The sequence below is a fragment of the Malaclemys terrapin genome, chromosome 18 (genome assembly GCF_027887155.1).
Source record: "Malaclemys terrapin pileata isolate rMalTer1 chromosome 18, rMalTer1.hap1, whole genome shotgun sequence".
NCBI lineage: Eukaryota > Metazoa > Chordata > Testudines > Emydidae > Malaclemys > Malaclemys terrapin.
This window is the reverse complement of record NC_071522.1, coordinates 7,725,752-7,742,506: the sequence shown is the minus strand read 5'-3', so window position 1 is coordinate 7,742,506 and position 16,755 is coordinate 7,725,752. Positions and strand designations below refer to the sequence as shown.

The following is a 16,755-nucleotide window of genomic DNA, read 5'->3' as shown; positions in this document are numbered from 1 at the left end:
AGAATGTCTGGTATGAATACATCATGTGAATAACAAAGTTAACGCATGTATTCCTATGTAACCCCTCCATATAACTATGAGCTACAGCCTGCCTAACACAACACCCCTATGAGCTATGTTTACTCACTAAAATAAGCACGGTAATGTGAAGACACTTGAAACATTTCTACTGCCCCTCAGAATCTGTCTCTGAGGTGTTCAATGCACTGTTGCTACACAAGTCACTGCCACAGTTGCATGCATAGGAGACCATCTCATGTGGCCTGGGGTATTTGCATGTCCTTGCTGCACAGGTGCTCTCACAGCTACTCTGTGGGGCTGGCTTCTGGTTCAGGGGGTGGCACCCTCATTTTAGAAACAAAATATCCCATGCTCTCTATCAAACGGCCATTGTTGAGAGAGGCTGCTTGAAAATGATGGACTGTTGCATGACTCCATATGTCTGACTGACAATTTGCACATGTCAGGTGCTGCCTGCAGGAGGCCGTTAGTGGTGGCAGTTTCTCTTTTGTTTTGAAATATCAGCTGCGGTGTCCGTAACCTAGCTGCAGGCTGTTCTTTATAGGCCTGCTCCCGTCACCTACAGCGTGGTCAAAGGGCAGAAACACTTAGCCATAGTCACACGGCCCAGGTGGTACAACAGGCTAGAAGGGAGCTATGGATCTGCCTGTTGATGGCTTCATAGATTAGGACCGTTACTTTGAAGTCATTGCGTGGATGGACCTGACCTAACCAGAGAGTTCACGAAGACCCAAGCAGGGTTGAACCAAGTAGCCCTTGCTCAGTATCACTAGGAAGGTTTGAAGGCCGGTAACTGCAGTCCTAACAACATGCAAATGCCCCAGGCACAAAGTGATGGCCCTTTTTATGATTTTTTTTCCGGATTGGATGCCCAATAACGTTGAAACATGACATGCTCTTGAAAACCTGCTCCACTTCCGGAATCTGTGTCCACCCACCAGCTATCTGCCTAAAATGGGATAGCAATGACATTTTTCTAGCTGATGGATTCCCCTAACTCATTAATAAGGCCTTGTCTTCACTTACCGGAGGGTCCGGCGGCACGCAATCGATGTTCTGGGATCGATCCCGGAAGTGCTCGCAGTCGGCGCCGGTACTCCAGCTCGCCGAGAGGAGTACGCGGCATCGACGGGGGGAGCCTTCCTGCCGCGTCTGGACCGCGGTAAGTTCGGACTAAGGTACTTCGAATTCAGCTACGTTATTAACGTAGCTGAATTTGCGTACCTTAGTCCGAAGTGGGGACTTAGTGGGGACCAGGCCTTAGACCCTCTTTTTAAACTGACTGGTAGACTTATACGTTTGTCTCCAGGTCTCAGGCCTGGGATTCCTTCTATCTTCTTGAGTCAGAGACCAAATCCCTGGAGAGCCAGGCAAGTGAAAAGCAGATGCTGGGGACATGGAAAAAGAGGAAATGGCAGTATGGTGCCTGTTTTAAAATACCCACTATGGGGCTATTCATGAGTACTGAAGCAGTTTAGCATTGTTTTGCTTTGCTACATTTTTTTCCCCCCTGTGCTTTTACCCCTGTAACATGAACTGCTCTACATTAGGAATTGTCATGATGCTTATTTGGCTTTGTGAAGTATTCAAGCAAGAGGCAATGCTGTTTCCAACCCCAGAGACACGGAGAGGTGTTTTTTTTTTTTTAATGCACTCACCTCTTAAATTACTGTGTTGAGCTCATTGGCATTCTGACGTTAACTTTGTAGTGATAACAGCGAAGGATAGTGCACCTTTAAATGACGAGCTTTGTGTTTAATTACCCAAATCAAATGACATAAATATGAATGAGCGCTAATGGTGGTACTTGGTTTTTCCGGAAACCATTAACAAAACGATTCTTAAATGATTTGTAAAGAAAATGAGAGGAGAAAAGAGGAGCGAGAAGGCTATTAGGCATCTAACACACTCCTGAATTATTATATAGTCAACTACCTAGCAAATACCAGGCTAAATGATCTCTGCAAAAAAAAAAAAAAAAAAAAAAAAGGTGATTTGTGGCTGAGGCTTTTCATGGTTGTAGACACCTTGACCTGTTGTGTTATGCTCACTTCTAGTAAAATGGGGGTTAGGTGTCTTGGTTGGTTATGGACGCAAGACTAGTTAGAAGACTGACAACGTGCTGTAGTGACATGTTCAGTTTCTCTTAGACTTCCAGTAGGGGCCATCACAATCCTCTAGTCTGACCTCCTGCACATCACAGGCAACAGAACTTCACCCATTCACTCCTGTCATAGACCTGTAATCTCTGGCTGAGTTACTGAAGGCCTCAAATAATGATTTAAGGACATCAAATTGCAGACAATCCACCATTTACTCCAGTTCAAACCAGTGACCTATGCCCCATGCTAAACAGGAAGGTGAAAACTCTCCAGGATCTCTGCCAATCTGACCTGGGGAAAAATTCCTTTCCCTTGTAAACTGCCCCAAACAACTGCTGCTTTGACTGGGTATCGTGTGGGTAATAAAGGAGTTGGGTTTTGTAAGTACCAAGTCTATTGGACGAGCCTTTCTTTAACAAAAAAAATAATAGAAAAGTAAAACTGTTGTGGTTTTTCAGTGGTGATGAGGAGTAGCTAAATGCAGACGCCAAGGTCTTGCAGGGAGCTAATGGAATACACTTTGGGTATCGCTTTGTGACTATTTCCCATATCACCAAACCATTCCATAATCAGGTAGAGCAGATGCTCTGCTCCAGAGAAGCCAAGTGCCAGAATACTGTGGGTTGCTCTAGCCCCTTTTAGGAGACTCTCACTTTCTTCTAAACTTGCTGGAACTTTAAATAGAACTAAAAAAAAACATGCAACCCCTCCCCACTTAGCACTAAATATAGCAGATGGTGCTTTATATCAATAAGAGCAGGTTTGCCTCCTTGTGTATAGGGGATGATGGATGTGTGACCGATAGTTGTGCTATACAGGTCCTGTTGCTGAAAGCTCCAGGGAATGGGCCCTGATCGTAAAATAGAGATGGTTGAAGAGGTTTTTGGAAATTATGGGTAAAGTTTGTCATTCCATTGCCTCATGAGAAAGAGGAGGTCACCAGCCTGCTGAGCAGAGGCACCTGTTAGAGTAAATAACCCACAGCGCTAAGTGTTTTAAACTGTGGAGCTTCTGCCTCCATGGTTTCCATTTAAGCACATGTTAAGGAAGGAGATACAGAACAAGTACATCATTCTCTGACTTCTGCTAATTGTTAGTTGCATTCCATCGTCATAAAAGTTAACTGCCCCAGGAAATCACAAAGGATCTTCTTGCCTAATATTTTACCCACCGTTGCCAGTAATTGCTAATTAAATTTCAGAAATGGTAGCGTTGGGAGCAGGCTAGTGCAATCTGTCAATGGAAGTTCCATAGGACCCCAGTGCACATTCTGGAACCATTTCAGCGACACTTGCTGTTTGTTTGCAGGCGTACTTATGGGATAACAATAAGGATCTAGTGGAGTGGTTAGAAAAACAGCTAACAGAAGAAGACGGCATTCGCTCAGTTGTGGATGAAAACATCAAATACATCTCCAGAGACTACATCCTCAAACAAATACGCAGGTAAGCCAACTACTGATTTCCCACGACGAGGCAGAGCTCTGGGACTTAATCCTCACCCACCACTTTAGTAAGTAAAAAAGCTCCCTCTAATTTCAATGGTGGGCTGTGTCTACATGAGGGCTTTTTTTCCCTAAAATTTTCCACTCTTGCTAACCGTTGCAGCTCTGAGGGTGTTATAGCAATGACAGTATTAATGCAGAGGACTACTGTCCTCTAACCCTTCTCGGACGAGGTCTGGAGATCCTGCAGTGGGAAATTTGGGGACAGGGAGCCCTAGTATAGGCAATAAGACCAAAGCAACTAGAATTTGGCCATCAAGGTCTCAATCCATCCTGGTAATTATATGGCCCTCCTCACTACAGTTTCAGAACACCAGTGAATTTGTGAGGTTTTTAAATAAAGGGACAGGGTGAGGTTGAAATCAAGTTTTGTTTTATTTTTTAAATAAATGCATTTAGCTTTAGTAAAAGCCCTCAGATTGTTAAAACTGAGCAAGTTTTAGAAATCGAACCTAAAACGTTTTTACTTGCATTCCTATCAAGTTGATTGGATCCAAAATGTAAACGTGACATTGTTTTTACAATACATTTTTAGTGTTGGTATCATTTGAGTTCAAGGTGCCTGTAGTCCATGAAAGCCACTCAGCTCAAAGGCCCTGCTTCAGCCCCACTGACATTAAGAGCACACTTGGCTGAAACCCCGTAAATCGGGTTAATATGTGTGGTGTTCCCCATCTTGGTACAAATATAGGAAAGTTAAAGTGGTTCCATGCTCTGCATTCATGTGAGTGGGTAGTGAGGAAAGCTCTCTGAGCTACACTACCCTGTCGTCTCCCGTTGGCAGATTTTTGGTAGGGTACAGTGTTGCTGCAGGCCGTCTTGGATATGTTTAGGATTTCTTCTGTCTCTCCGTCTCACCCAAAGGATGAGTTCTCTGTTCCCTTCCACTGCTCAAGTACAATAGTACAGAATATGCTTTCTGCACCCCGTCTTTTCTCTGGGGAAACTGGACCCAGCGTCCACTGTCCCTTTGTTCTGATTAATTTTCAAAGATCATGCAGCAGGACACAGTGCACAGTGTAATCCAAATGTCGACACTATTTTCTCTCTTGTTAGGTACCAAAATGCAGTTTTATTATAGACTGGAACGCCTCTAAAGTCTTGCAGCCTTTCCCCAAAACACATAGTTAGAGGGGAATGTGAGGTAACAAATAGTGAGTACACATGAAATGACTGTGAGATGGAGACAGACAGCTCTTTAAATCACGTTCTGATATTTCTGGAAAAGAGAAGGTACCCTTGTGAGAAGCCTTCTGGATCAGGGAGCGTGATGCTCGCATCCTCCTCTTTACAATCTTTGACACTGCCCTGAGTTTACTCTTAGGAGACACTTCCTCTTCAAAATGCCTTTTGCACATCTATCAGGGAGAATCCCACCCCCTCTGGCATCCACAACTCCCTTATGCGGCGGTGCTAGAACTGTGCATTGCTTGGTGCTGAGACACTGTCCTCTTAGTTAATCTAAGATCTGCTTGAGCACAGTTCATAATAAACCTCTTGCTGGCTTGTCCAGACACTTTTAAATCTACTTCAGTTACCCTTTAGAGCAGGGAATGAGAGCGGGTGAAAATGTTTGGGCTTAGAGAAATTTAGCAAGCTCTGAGTACAGCCCAGTGTGCAAACTCCGTCAAGTTGGGCGAGGAGGAAGGGGCTAGCGGTGGGGGTGAGATGGGTGCTGTTGCTAACCCTCTGGTCTTTCCAGCTTGGTGCAGGCCAATCCTGAGGTTGCCATGGATTCCATCGTCCACATGACCCAGCATATATCCCCTACCCAGCGAGCGGAGATAGTGCGTATTCTTTCAACAATGGACTCGCCTCCTTCAACATAAGAGGATCCTTGGTCTGCTCAGTTGTGACCCCTGTACTGAGAAGAGGAAGCAAAAAGAAGGATGGTATTTTTAATTTTTAAAATCAGACTGACTGGAGGGAGCACGCTCTCTGGCCCCAAAGACATAAGGAAAACAAACTGCTGAAGAATTAACTTATGGATGTCTAACTGTACCTTATTTATTTAACAAAGTGACTGGACCAATGCATCAGCTAGCCGTCTGGCTGCCCTCTGAAAGCAGTAGGAAAAGACAATGAAGGGTACCCTGGTACCATGAGGTCTTAGAGCAGCAAAGTAGGGGCTTTCTTACAATATGCCACTCTCCCCCTGCATCGTTCTAGTCCTTCCCCTCCCCGAATCTGGTGATGGTGGTCTTGTTTCAGTAGACGAATGTGCCAAGAGCATCAGGAGGCACTTGCTGCACCAGTGGAGTGCTGGCTGGTCAAGGGTTTGTTAAACACACACGGGACGATACTACAAAGAAATGGGAAAATGGTGTTCGTGGTTCTGTTACAGTGGGGAGGAGCTAATCCTCCCCTCTCCTCTCCGATGGTCACAGGTTTCACTACATGTCAGTCTTGGTGGTTTACTTAGTACTTGTTGTTTCAGTATTTTCATTCCAGGGGCTAGACTGCAGGCTTTCATGGTCTCAGATAGGGCAGAGATGAAGTAGTAGCCTGTAAAAAGAAAAATACTTAGGTCACAAATATTACTGTTCCTCTCATAAACTGGATACTAGATGTATGGCAAACGTTAGCTTTTTCTATCATATGGGTTAATTCCAATCCCACCGAACTCTGGTCCCCTCTCTCGTGTGGCTGCAGAACGATATTTATATTCTATCTGCACGTTCACAGGCTGTAGTTAAGGTTGAGTTGGCAATTCCGTTACTTATTCATTCTGTCTCACCTAGTGTAGGGAGCAAACTCTCCTTCCATAAAGATGGGAGAAAGTGGCAATAGTTAGTCACAGAAATACTGAAATTAAAACCAGCTTGCTGTCTCAATTTTTTGTACTTTTGTTACCGAAAGTGATGTTTTTAAAACAAAAAATTCACCTGCTCAGGCTCTCGTGTGGACAGAGGCATTTCGGCGCTTGGTAGAAAAATGGGAGTCTGGGTAATATTTGTAAAGAAGCCTCTTTTTTTTGCATGTGTTGTAACTTTTCCCCCCCTTAAATGTGTGGGAGTTCTCCATCCATGTACTGAGGTGCTAACTACTATCCCCCATGGACTCGATTGCTGTTACGGTAATAGCACCAGCTATTCAATCAATACTACACTACAACAAACCACAGTCACCTGGTTGGTAGGTACAGAATCCACATCAACAAATTAGGTCGGTTATTTTCTTTCTTGTCTACACCACCAAATAACGAATACTTATATCTATTGTTCATATGACAGACTGACATGGCTAAGTGGGCTGCACTTTATCCCTAAACTTTCTTGGAAAGTTTTTTTTTAAAGGAGGAGTTAAGTTTTACACAAAACTATGTCACTGACCAGATCAGAATCATTCAAGGAAAATGTAAACCTGAAATTCCCAGAAACATTCTGTTTAACAATATGTATGCAGTAAGAATTTAATCAGTGGGAGTTCTGCACAAAGATTTTAAAGTGCTTTAGCAGCTAGGTTGATTTTTCCCCCAAAAAACAAGGCTGTAGTTTTTACTGAGGGGTCCTGGTGGTGACCCCCCTCAGTAAAAGCACATCTAGTCTTAATTATTTTCATAAGACATAGGTATCGATGTGAAAAGTCGTATCGAAGTAGTCACATCACTGAGGGCTTGTCTATACTTACCCGAGGGTGGCGAGTGATGCATCAGCGGTCGATTTAGAGGGTCTTCATTAAACCCACTAAATCGACTGCCAATCGTTCTCCCGTTGACTCCTGTACTTCACCTGATCAAGAAGAGTAAGGGGAGTTGACGTCATGTGGTGTGGGCCCCACTACGTAGACAAGGCCTAATTGTCTGATTGCCTACAAGTTTTCTTTTCATAATAGAAAATCTGAAGTAACAGTATCAAATGTAATACATTATAATTGATCTATTTAAATTTAGAGTGACTGTTTGTCCCATAGCTAGTGTCAAACAATATTAGAGTGATGCTGCTTCAGTATTATCACGTCCCAGCAGTGTCAGAAACGGGTGCAAACCATAACAGGAAGGGTAGTATTAGCAAGCTTAGTTTTTGCTAAAACTAAAAATTAACACTCAACTTTGAAGCAGCCATTGTGCAAAGGAGGTGTTGACCAGACCCTCCCTCTTAACCATCCCAAAGACCTGAACCCTTTGTCAGGGCAAGTGAACAGCTCCAAGTGCAGCCAGATGTGTGATTTGTAGCACATGTAAGCTTTAAACTAGCTAGAGGGCTAAAAAGAGTTTATATTCCTGCTGCTACTTTTAGCAAGACAATACAGGTGTGTCTACATAAGCTGCATCTGACCCCACCCCACCTGCAATGACGACAGAGCCTTCCACGGTGAGCACAAATTCTCTCAACTACACCTGAACCAGTACGGATTTACGGTTGTAGCAAGACTTCGTTGGTGAAGCTCTCACACATAAACCTTTCACCAAGAGTTACTGAGTGGGGAGCCCTGAAATTCAATCTGCTTGTGTTACTGGCACTCTGATGGACTTAGCAACCGTATAAAAAGAGCTGTACGTACCGTAATCAGTTGAATCCACCCATTCTCACGCATTAAAAACATTTCTCTCGTAGAGGATTCTGGAGCCTTTACGGGGTCTCACTGCTAAGTGTGTGAATCATTGCTCCATCAGTGTTGAGATATTAAAATAAGAGCCCCCCCTTTAAGAGATTAGGGAGAAACACTTTTCCATCCCACCCACTCATAGACAAGCTAGTGCAGCTTTGAGGAGCCTTGAAAATGTTTGACTCAAAGTACGTAAGCGGAAGATGCTTGTAAGCATTACAACGCTAGGGTGCTTCAGTGCTGATCTTTATACAGGTTAGCGTATGAGGTAAAGCTGTTAAAAGTTAACCAGCTTCTAGACCAGCATGTGCTATCTCTTCCATTCTGACCCTAAAAGGCTAGTGCCTTCCTTCCAACTCTCCCTGACTAGGAGATTTTGACAAGCAGCCGGACGCAAATTATTGAAAGGGGTAAGGGGCTGGTTTTGGCTTAACTGTCCTTTGAATGAAATGAGCAATTCATAAAAAACCGACCTGGGTTTAATAGTAAATGCTTCCAACCTGCAAACAACCCTACTATTAATGTCTTAATTAAACTTGAAGCATCACATAAAAGCCACTTGTGAGGAGCTAGGCACAGACCTTGCCCAGCTTCAAGCTCCACTTTTCACGTTGAGTGGGACAGCCAGTCAACCCAGAGGCTAAGACCTTCTAGTAACACTACCAGAAAACCAAGCATACTGTACATGCTAAGTCCTGCTGTATGTCTTTAGTTGCTGTACTGTGCAGTTGGGAAAGGAGGCACCCTGAGTAAAAATCAAACCATGGCCATGTTACTGCTGGACATCTATGGTACTTGCTGATTTATTTCACTTACCTCAAGTTTCTTTTAATAAAAAGAATCCGTTTAAGACTATTTTCATGGCTACAAGTGGAACCATGTATTCTGTATGTGGGGGTTTTGGTAAGCGCTCCCTCTTTTAGCTCTAACTTAAATGTAATGGAGGCGGTTGTTAATGCACTGAGACTTTTATGTAGAATCATAGAATATCAGAGTTGGAAGGGACCTCAAGAGGTCATCTAGTCCAACCCCCTGCTCAAAGCAGGACCAATTCCCAGCTAAATCATCCCAGCCAGGGCTTTGTCAAGCCGGGCCTTAAAAACCTCCAAGGAAGGAGACTCCACCACCTCCCTAGGTAACGCATTCCAGTGTTTCACCACCCTCCTAGTGAAATAGTTTTTCCTGATATCCAACCTGGACCTCCCCCACTGCAACTTGAGACCATTGCTCCTTGTTCTGTCATCTGCCACCACTCAGAACAGCCGAGCTCCATCCTCTTTGGAACCCCCCTTCAGGTAGTTGAAGGCTGCTATCAAATCCCCCCTCATTCTTCTCTTCTGGAGACTAAACAATCCCAGTTCTCTCAGCCTCTCCTCATAAGTCATGTGCTCCAGACCCCTAATCATTTTTGTTGCCCTCCGCTGGACTCTTTCCAATTTTTCCACATCCTTCTTGTAGTGTGGGGACCAAAACTGGACACAGTATTCCAGATGAGGCCTCACCAATGTCGAATAAAGGGGAACGATCACGTTCCTCGATCTGCTGGCAATGCCCCTACTTATACAGCCCAAAATGCCGTTAGCCTTCTTGGCAACAAGAGCACACTGTTGACTCATATCCAGCTTCTCGTCCACTGTGACCCCTAGGTCCTTTTCAGCAGAACTGCTACCTAGCCATTCGGTCCCTAGTCTGTAGCAGTGCATGGGATTCTTCCGTCCTAAGTGCAGGACTCTGCACTTGTCCTTGTTGAACCTCATCAGGTTTTTTTCTGCCCAATCCTCTAATTTGTCTAGGTCCCTCTGTATCCGATCCCTACCCTCTAGTGTATCTACCACGCCTCCTAGTTTAGTGTCATCTGCAAACTTGCTGAGAGTGCAGTCCACACCATCCTCCAGATCATTAATAAAGATATTAAACAAAACCGGCCCCAGGACCGACCCTTGGGGCACTCCACTTGAAACCGGCTGCCAACTAGACATGGAGCCATTGATCACTACCCGTTGAGCCCGACGATCTAGCCAGCTTTCTATCCACCTTACAGTCCATTCATCCAGCCCATACTTCTTTAACTTGGTGGCAAGAATACTGTGGGAGACAGTATCAAAAGCTTTGCTAAAGTCAAGAAATAACACATCCACTGCTTTCCCCTCATCCACAGAGCCAGTTATCTCATCATAGAAGGCAATTAGGTTAGTCAGGCACGACTTCCCCTTCGTGAATCCATGCTGACTGTTCCTGATCACTTTCCTCTCCTCTAAATGTTTCATAATTGATTCCTTCAGGACCTGCTCCATGATTTTTCCAGGGACTGAGGTGAGGCTGACTGGCCTGTAGTTCCCCGGATCCTCCTTCTTCCCTTTTTTAAAGATGGGCACTACATTAGCCTTTTTCCAGTCATCTGGGACCTCCCCCGATCGCCATGAGTTTTCAAAAATAATGGCTAATGGCTCTGCAATCTCACCCGCCAACTCCTTTAGCACCCTCGGATGCAGCGCATCCGGCCCCATGGACTTGTACACGTCCAGTTTTTCTAAATAGTCCCGAACCACTTCTTTCTCCACAGAGGGTTGGCCACCTTCTCCCCATGCTGTACTGCCCAGTGCAGCAATCTGGGAGCTGACCTTGTGCGTGAAGACAGAGGCAAAAAAATCATTGAGTACATTAGCTTTTTCCACATCCTCGGTCACTAGGTTGCCTCCCTCATTCAGTAAGGGGCCCACACTTTCCTTGATTTTCTTCTTGTTGCTAACATACCTGAAGAAACCCTTCTTGTTACTCTTAACATCTCTTGCTAACTGCAACTCCAAGTGTGATTTGGCCTTCCTGATTTCACTCCTGCACGCCTGAGCAATATTTTTATACTCCTCCCTGGTCATTTGTCCAATCTTCCACTCCTTATAAGCCTCTTTTTTGCGTTTAAGATCAGCAAGGATTTCACTGTTTAGCCAAGCTGGTCGCCTGCCATATTTACTATTCTTTCTACACATCGGGATGGTTTGTTCCTGCAACCTCAATAAGGATTCTTTAAAATACAGCCAGCACACTAAAGGTGATATTGCATCACATTGTTAATGGCTGTAAGGATGGGACCAAACACCAGATCGAAACATCCTTGAATTCTGATGAAGTTCAGATACAGACGTGACCCTGCCGCTCAAGATGGACGGAACCAAAATAGCTCAAGCGCTTGGGTAAATTCACATGTAGAGCTGAACTTCGAGATTCAGGCCCATCACTTCAAGAGCCTGGGCTGCTTATTCCGCTAATGGGCTTGCGTGGCCACCCCTTTCACTCCACCTTTACTCAAGCTCCATAGATCGCCCAGCTTTAAAATGTGTGCTAAGTCTGGGAAGTTCATGCTTAAGCCTGCGCTATGTGACACTTAAAAGCACAAGTATTTTCACCTGTTCTCGTAAGTTGCCAGCCCTTTTCTTCATTTCATCCCCTTTGTAACTTCTCACGCCATGAAGCCAAAGGCTTAATTTGTCGCATCGATCGTTCCCATGATGTCAAACAGTTCTAAAATGTGGATGCAGGAAAATCTGAGTTCTGAAATAGAAAAGTGTTTATAGTCAAACACAAATATACTCAGTGGAATATAAATCAAGGCAACATCCAGCACATTAACATTCTTGCCTCCTTGTTACAACACACAGGAGCTGATACTCCTCCATCAACACCATCGGCCTGGCTTTGAGAATGATTGAACATTTCCCAGCGAAGCAGAAGGGGAATGAAATCGCACCTTGCTTTAATTTCACTTTTCGTTTTCACATGATCAGTTCCGAACAGTCTTTACCCCACTGATTTGTGGCAAGCTACCGAATAGATGCTTTGAAGTGCTAGGAGTGATTCCTGTTCTAGATTTAAATCAATCTAGTGTTTTCCAGTTCTTGAAGCCTGTGTCTGCTTTACCTGTATTGGCAAACTAAGGGCAGAACTGTCAAGTCCACATGTGTCTGCTCTCACTGCAGACAGAGATAACGCAGTGAGTGGTGTACACCCACTATGCAGACCCATGAAAAGTTTGACTATAAATTTATTTCTTTTGGCATTCTGAACCGTGACCCAGCTCCTATATTAGATATGCATTCACAGAAACTCCCACCCAGAGCTTCCGAAATTGAATTGCAAGTTCAGCTAATTTAAATGTTTCCCCCCGCCAGTTAAGTTACCAACATAAATCCAATACAGACTTCACCCCACACAGGTTTTTAAAAAGCTCCACCTCTAATTAATGGTAAGTATTTAACACAATTTCAAACTAAAATGCATCAAGCCGGCAAACACAAAACCCAGCAGTTCCAGTTATTTTCATGCATTTCTTGAACCAGAATCCTGAGGGTTAAAGACATAAATCACCCTAACAAACATAATAAAATTTAGAGGGGAAAAAACCTATTGAACTCCAGCAATGCATTTAAAACTCTTTAGCCTAAAATATCTACATATTAAAATGCCAAGAAAAGTACCAAAGCTGTAAGCTTTCAAAAGCCCGAGATCAAAGCGGTAATATCATCTTTTAATTTAAACCTTGTGTTGCATCAACAGTCTTAAGAGGGATGAGAGAGATCAAAACAAAAACTGAAACAAACTGTGGCTTTGTAGCTGTTTTTGTTTTAGTCTCTTCTCTCAATTTGGGCCACGAAATAGGTCAGCTCCATTACTGATCAGCCGTCCCACAAATATTTAAAACAAATTGAATTGCACACCCAATACCCATCACAATTACGCCAGGCACAATAACTAAATTAGCAATTCAACAAAATAATTGGAAATGCGATTCTCTCTATTCCACAGGCTCCCTCGGGGGTTTAGCCGATCTATGGGGGGAAAACTCCGCTTTACTAATTCTGCAGCTAATTAGAGACACACTTGTAAATGAAGTTGTTTGTCTGAAACTTGAAATTCTCTGCTGGGGGAGAGGAATAATTCAGACCCCCCAAACACACACACACACACACCCCTAGCTGATCTGCAAGGTTTTTAAAAGGGTATAATGCACATACAGCTAGGAACTAATCAGCAGATATATCAGGAATTAATATTCTGTTGGGAAAAATCTTACTCGCTGATAACTGGCAGTATTAGGAAAACTTAGTAGAAACCATTCTGGTATCACTGTCCTTACAAATAACCATTTACACCTTTTGACCATAAGATAGTCCTGCAATGAGAGCGGGAGCGTTTTCTGCTAACTCTCCACACTACCCTGGCTACCATTCTGTAGAGACGGGGAGTCTATGACTAGCCACAGCCAGGTAGACAATGGTTCACCAGCTGTTAGGAAGCATTGTTGTAGAGAGCAGGACTCGGAAGCCTGGCTCCCCTTCGATTTGCTGTGTGACCATGACCTGCTCACTTGATTTGTTTGTGCATCAGTGTAATCCTCTGTAAACTAGACCTCGTACTCACCTGTCCCACAGGACTAATGGTGGGCATAATTAGCGTGCAAACTCCGAAGCCTGATACAAGCTCAGCATTACCACCACCACCCTAGTGAGTAAAAGGAAAATGGGATTGGTAAAAGTTGCCTACAGATACAGACTTCTACAACCGCCAATATAGCCTGACCCTGGCAAACAGATTTACTGAATTCCTTTTCCAATTAAATGCATGCCCCACAAGAATCATGCTCTACACAGCATTGGGCAGCCAACATTAGCCCAATACTGGAATGGAAATCAGGACTGAATATTTAATAGAACGGCAGTGGCTGGGGTAGGTTTCTATTAAGGTTTGAATTTTGCAGGCCCATAGAGTCTGTGTTTAGGGGAGACCCAGGAAAAAAAAGACTCCTCAGTTACAACATGGAATTTACAGCCCAAACTGAATTCCAGAACTTTGAGGTACTTACTGAGCCTATGAAACACTTTAATTTGCCCTTTTTTGCTGTCGGAATAAGCTTTGCGTCCTAGCTGGTCTCTGCAGTAATTCACATTGACCACAATAACACCTCCTAGCGAGGGCAGAGCTGATTAACTGCAGGCTGCCCTACCACTGGACTCAGCCAAGTAACCACTCGAGACACTCCTGTAGATGGCTCTGATTAGCCCCTACTCAAGAATTACACAGGCTGCGTTTCTCCTGCCAGCATATTCAAATCCTGGAAACGTACCATTTTCACATCAGGACTAAAGAACTGACCTTACCAGCAAGGTTAGCAGATGAAATGGGGTCCTTGCAGGCTAAACCCTGCTTTCTAAGGTTCCCTTGATATATCACACTAACCAGGTAGGGGGGAAGAAAAAGCCTGCTTAAATGCTGATAAGTAAATTCAAAAGCATCCTTAGTAGGGCTTTGAATCACTCTTATCTCTTCAAACAATATGAACCAGAAGTTATCACATTTAAAGTGTTTCATGTGACCCTTTTAACATTACCTCCAGCTCTTCAAACCAAGTGCTGCAGCTACAACTTTAAAGGACACAGGAGTCAAACTGAAAAGGAATTTTAAACCGGGCATGTACAGTCAGTTCTCTCAAGTCAAAGCAACATAATCCTACGCCGAGAAGAGACGCCGGCCAACTTGTTGGAGCAGTAAACCCCAATGTAGGATACGTGCGTCTGGCTTCCTCTGAAACATCCTTAATGTTTGCTCTGACTGCGTAAGCGGCGTGAAACCATTCCGCCGACGCCAACTCGGGAAGCGGCTAATTTCCTCCACTTGATGTCCTTCGGAATTGTGGCAATTAAACCATGAGATTTTTGGTAATGATGCTGGCAGACCACGTGTCAGAGGCTTTTAGCTGTTCAGAAAATAAGTGCTGGTATTGTTCAACATACGGGGGAAATATTTCTGCAGTGTCAGCCCACGGTCTTGCTGGTGTGTCGGGGTGGGGAGGAATAAACCAGACCTGCTGCTGTGTTGGCTTATGAGCAATGCTTGGGATAAGGAATGATGTGGAGGAGTTCATTGCATCACCCTCAGCAGACTGTTACACTGTAAGACAGATCACAGTGACCGGCTATGGCTACTTTTGCAGCCTGTAGTTTTAGGACCGTCAGGCATGCTCTGATCAGTAGGCTACATTTCCTTCTACTAAACATTAGCCTGTTACTTGACACGATATTGCTTAACACACTATTACACTGAAGCCTGCTTCCATAAAGCCAGCCTTCCCTCTGCTCACTGTGACCTACATGTGCTGTAATGCTTCTCCTCTTCCTCCCCCTCCTCCTAAGACACAATACAAATATAGAGGCTTTGTCCACTCCCCCCGACAGCACTAGTTAAGTAACACTACTTACCCTTGATTCTTTGTGGCTGGATTTCGCCACTCAGCCAGCCAGCTCTCCCTGCAATGTACGAGGGCATGAGACTGTTGCAAACTTCACAGCATAAGGTCATTATTGGGATCCAAGAGCAACAGTGACATTTGCTACGTTTCTGCCTGGCAAATTTTGACCAGTCAGAGCCCTGGAAAGATAGGAGAGAAAAAAAATCAATGTGCTTCTGTGCTACCTACGACTTGCTTTGCTGCAAGTGGACATAACGGTTTATTCATCCACGCTACATACATTTTGTAAGACAAAGTCAATGCTCATCTTGACACAGATATTTTATAAACCCAAGAAAAATGTTATATTTTCTACAGGGGACAGGAACTGTCCGCCAACCACTGATCAAGAGGGCCACAGCTGGACCATGGCCAGCAAAGGATCGTGATGCAACACACTCATCAGTTTCAGCACTGGCATTTCCGTATTGTTATGCGGCCATGTTACTGTCCTACAATACACTGCTACTCTCTCTTATTGCTGTTGCTGTGATGCTAGACAAATCTTGGGTGCCTAGTGCCAAGGAGAGTGGGGCCAGCTTATTTCTGAATCAGCTGAACAATGGAGCTAATGTCTATGGCCCGGCTGCAACGCATCGTAAAGGTGAATCTTGGGAACGCTCTGCCCTAGTTTACTTAAAGCTAAGAACTGAGCCATTTTCTAATTCCATATTGGCTATAAGATCAGTTTGATGCAACGGAATCTATTCGTGTTCTGCGTTTAACCGAAATAGACGTGCCTTTACCCTGTAACTAAGAGACTGAGTATTCAATCGCCTGGATTTTCAATCAGCCTCCAGTATGAACTTGAAAAAAAGAAAATATTTTGCTTACTGGTAACTTTCTGTTCTTCGTGTTCCTTGATACTGGGGCATAGAGTTTGGATCACGCCATCCTAGCGTTCCTAGCAAAATAAAATAAGTCAACTCCACACAAAAGGAAAGGGATGCTTCATTCTTCATTAAAAAAAGCCTCTGAATTCAGTCTTGATAACAGTTCTGAACTCATTTAGAAATCAGCATTAGCCCCACACACAAAAATAAAGTATTAGATTTTATTAAAATGCAAATCAATCAACTAATCTGTCTTTCAGGTAACAGTTGAATAGCAGGATCCGTGTCAATTAAAATAGTTTCCAATTTATTCTTTGCTGGAAGGAGGGTGGTATCCTGAATTCTAAAACCGCCTTGTATGATTATGTATTTTATACCATCTCTGCTGTCTCATACCTTTCATATGTTCTAGCTAATTAAGCATATTTTCTCTAAATATTTTGGAGTAACTGATATTTCAGTGTCATG

General features: G+C 43.9%; 1 protein-coding gene across 12 annotated transcripts in view; it reads left to right on the top strand.

Moving 5' to 3' along the window:
- Window positions 1–9,030, top strand: part of ACACA (acetyl-CoA carboxylase alpha) — a 219,650-nt gene extending 210,620 nt beyond the window's left edge. For all 12 annotated transcript variants that reach the window (XM_054008120.1, XM_054008119.1, XM_054008122.1 and 9 more), the window contains 2 exons: window positions 3,432–3,568; window positions 5,330–9,030. In XM_054008120.1, the coding sequence (XP_053864095.1) occupies window positions 3,432–3,568; window positions 5,330–5,456 (264 nt within the window). In that variant the 3' untranslated portion in view covers window positions 5,457–9,030. The remainder of the gene's footprint in view (window positions 1–3,431; window positions 3,569–5,329) is intronic.
- The last annotated feature ends 7,725 nt before the right edge of the window (window positions 9,031–16,755 follow it).